The sequence below is a fragment of the Penaeus monodon genome, chromosome 40 (assembly GCF_015228065.2).
Source record: "Penaeus monodon isolate SGIC_2016 chromosome 40, NSTDA_Pmon_1, whole genome shotgun sequence".
NCBI lineage: Eukaryota > Metazoa > Arthropoda > Malacostraca > Decapoda > Penaeidae > Penaeus > Penaeus monodon.
This window is the reverse complement of record NC_051425.1, coordinates 30,954,426-30,958,262: the sequence shown is the minus strand read 5'-3', so window position 1 is coordinate 30,958,262 and position 3,837 is coordinate 30,954,426. Positions and strand designations below refer to the sequence as shown.

The 3,837-nt window shown below is 32.0% G+C and overlaps 1 protein-coding gene across 1 annotated transcript in view; it reads left to right on the top strand.

The window, feature by feature from the left end:
• The window catches only part of LOC119598090, a 33,058-nt gene extending 32,360 nt beyond the window's left edge, over positions 1-698 (top strand). Inside the window, exon 7 of the mRNA XM_037947712.1 lies at positions 655-698. Coding sequence (XP_037803640.1) covers positions 655-698 — 44 coding nt within the window. The remainder of the gene's footprint in view (positions 1-654) is intronic.
• The last annotated feature ends 3,139 nt before the right edge of the window (positions 699-3,837 follow it).

Sequence of the window (3,837 nt, the reverse complement as noted above, 5' to 3'; positions counted from 1 at the left end):
TATATATATATATATATATATATATATATATATATATGCCTGTACACACACACACACACACACACACACACACACACACACACACACACACACACACACACACACACACACACACACACACACACACACACGCGCGCATATATATAATATATATATATATATATATATATATATATATATATATATAGATAGATAGATAGATAGATAGATAGATAGATAGATAGATAGATAGATAAATAGATAGATAGATATAGGTATATAGACAGACAGATAGATAGGTATATATATAGATTGGTATATAGGTAGACAGACAGATAAAGAGACAGACAGACAGATAGATAGACAGACATACAGAACCATAGATAAGTATAGATCATATCTAAAGTCAAGCACTTTATTCCAGTAATGACAATGAATTAGATCGTAGTTTCAAGACACCTCAACATGGAATATACAAAAAAGTCAGAGACATGTGTTGAGGAATTCGATAACAAAGCATCTACATCGTAAGAAACTAAGTTAAGATGCTTGGCTTTGTATCTAAATGTCCGATGTCGCTGATAATTTCGATGCTCTGTGAATGTCATTTTGAATGTATTCGGGGAAGGAATATTATGCTGTAGATGGTTCCAGGTCATTTGCCGCGTGTTTCAGCTTCCGTTTTTGGACATGTAGAGAATTCTCCTGTTCAGTTCTAATGCGTGTTATTTTGCGTTATTTTTCCCGTTGTTTGTGGAGGTTAGAACCAGTAGAAAATACTCCCTCTAGGGCCTTGTGAACGTGTACTTGCGTGTTATTTTACATAGTCGTTGGACTCTTATCTATGTAAGATCGTTTAATTGATGGGTTATGTGGTCTTATATTTTTGTTTTGCCTATTATTATTATTATTATTATTATTATTATTATTATCAATTATTATTATATTATTATTATTATTATTATTATTATTATTATTATTATTATTATTATCATTATTATTATTTTTGTTGTTGTTATTGTTATTACTTATTATTTATTTATTTATTATTATTTTTTTAGATTTGCTGGTTGAACTTACGTTATGTTTCGAAGGTAGTTGGCAATGACGAGAGTCAAGGTTTATGAACTGGCAATTCTTGTTTCAGCTGAGGTTTTACATCCTATGTTGGAGTCGATCGAATTTAAGCAACGTCTGGGTGGCTTCTTATGAAACTACATTGTGCTTTGTGAGGATTTAATTTGAGGTCATTGAAGTCGCAATAACACTTTCCTCCTGTGTGGGTCTGCCGAATTTTATAAAGTGGCATAAATAGCAGTTTGGAGAAATTTTGTCACTGGCGCACTGAAAAGGAAAACAACAGTCGGTAACGGCCGATAGATGATTACTAAATATTGCGAATAAAGTGGGAGAGTCCTGAGGTACACGGATACGTCTTCACGAGTTCTTACTGACGGTTTTCCTGTGGATAAAAAAAAAACTCGTATATTTCTTAGGAAAAATCCCATGCCGACATTCAAGAGATAAACCCTACAGAGTCAGTAAATTTGTTTAGTTATTGCTTATTATGAATTTTGTTTATGATTATGAAGATTCTGTTTAGGGGAGCAGCTTTCTTCTAAATTCATGTTGAGTATCAAACATAAGGGGATAGACTTCCAGGAATAATGATAATAAGTTTGATACTATTTTCTAAAGAACTTTGAATATCACAGAAAAAAAAATCGACAATCACTTACATCATCATCTCCACACTTGAAATTATCTGTCAAAAAGCAATATTTCCAGCGTGATATATAAGCACCCGTCATATCAATAATATCTATCAGACTGTAAGCAAAAGCAGATATACATTCCTCAATGAATCGAACACGAGTGCCATCCGCCGCTAAGACACTCCAGCCACGCAAGTCTTACATTGTTAGGACTCTTATTACTCCAGTTGTGTTGTTGGCTTCGTCTCAGTTGTGCTTTATTGGGACGTGGAGGCGTCTCGCGGTTCGTAAGTGCGTCTCGAGACTTTGACGAAAAGCTCGTTGAGATGTTCTGTGGTACTTATGGGATTTAGGCAAATATGACTTTATTGTTGTTGTTGTTGTTGTGTATTATCATTATAGTATATCATTATATATTATTAATTTTATTATCTTATTATCTATTATGTTATGTTATTATTATAATTTTATTATTGTTTCATTATTGCCATTATTATCATTACTTACATATATATTAGTATATCATATATATATATACTTCTCTATACTTTATTCGTATAATATATATATATTTTTTATTATATATTATAGGCAATATACTTTATTATATTATTATATATATATATATATTATATATATGTTGTGTGTGTTGTGTGTGTGTGTGTGTGTGTGTGTGTGTGTGTGTTATTATTATATTATATATTATTATATATATATATATTATTATATTATATATTATATATATTATATGTGTTTTTTAAGTAATAATATTTTGATTATCTTTCGTTATCAGCATTGACTTATTTTTTCAAGTAATTACTGGTAAAACGTCCATTTTATCCCATTCAATCTGAAGGACAGAGTCAAGTGAAAGCTTTGTATTTTCGCTCAGGTGTCTTCATGTTGTCGTTTGTATCTGAAGTAAGAAGACGTCTAAGATTTTTTGTTATATACGGAGCGGGTACACTTGTTTTTTTTTTTTTTTTACACGTCTGTGGAAATATTAACTTATCTGTTGTTCAAATTTCTGAGGGAGTCGATTTGTTGGTTGTGATATAACTGGCAGAGTGATAGCTTTTAGGACTAGTTGTCGTTTTGACTTCTTTATAAGTCGTACTTAGTTCATGTTCAGCGATTTAGTGTAGGGTAACGTGCGTACGGAGAAAGATATTCTGCTCCGTTTTAATATAGTATCTAATACAGATGGGGATTTATATGTTACCCTTCTAGATTTCTTTGTAAGAACTTTTATTTTTCTCAATGATCCCGATCAGTTTAAAATCGTCACTTTGGTTACTTAAAACAAAAGGAGTTTTCTCTTCACTAACATTTTTCTTAACATGTTCGAGATATTCGATTGATTTTGCAGTAACATCAGGATGTTGGTAGATTGCGTTACTAGTGAAGGAAGGATATATACTATTCTCTATAGCAGTATGCAATAGTAGCGAAGATCTGAGGGTATTTAACATATCTCGGCATCTCGACCTTCATAACATCTATAAGCATAAATATTTTGAATTTTAGGGAAACTGCTTGACAATTCCTGGCGAAAGCAGGTATCACTGATGCACGCGTTATTAAGATTTCTCTCCTTGATAATAATTTCAGCTTCCACAATATGACTTTGCTGTAATATGTTCTATTCCAGTGGTTATTAACTTTTTTACTACCATCTACGCATTTATGAATAAAGATTTAGAAGAAAATTGTTAACATGTTCTTAGTCTTTTAATTGTGTATGAATTCGTTACGTTATTATTAAACTTCTTATTTAACTATGCTCTGGTTAAAATAATAACAAATATGATTTGAGAAATGCCTAGCTTTTTCCCAGGGGCTCACGGCGCCCTTGGAAATTACTGACGCCCCCCAGGTTAAGAACCACTGTTCTCTTCTGATTGTTATTTGTGATTTGATGCCAAACACTCTTATCACTTTTGCATTTGTTTTTCTTTGACTACCTGTACAGCGTAAGGACAAACGTCTGAATCTGTGAGGAATTCACGAATTATTTCTTTGCCCTGTATCATTACTGTGAACCTTGGATAACATTTGTTTTTCATGTTTCTGTATTTTATATCTTAAAGCTGGGAAATCAATATCTCCTTTTGTTTCTCGGTGACAACTTGCAATGTAAAAG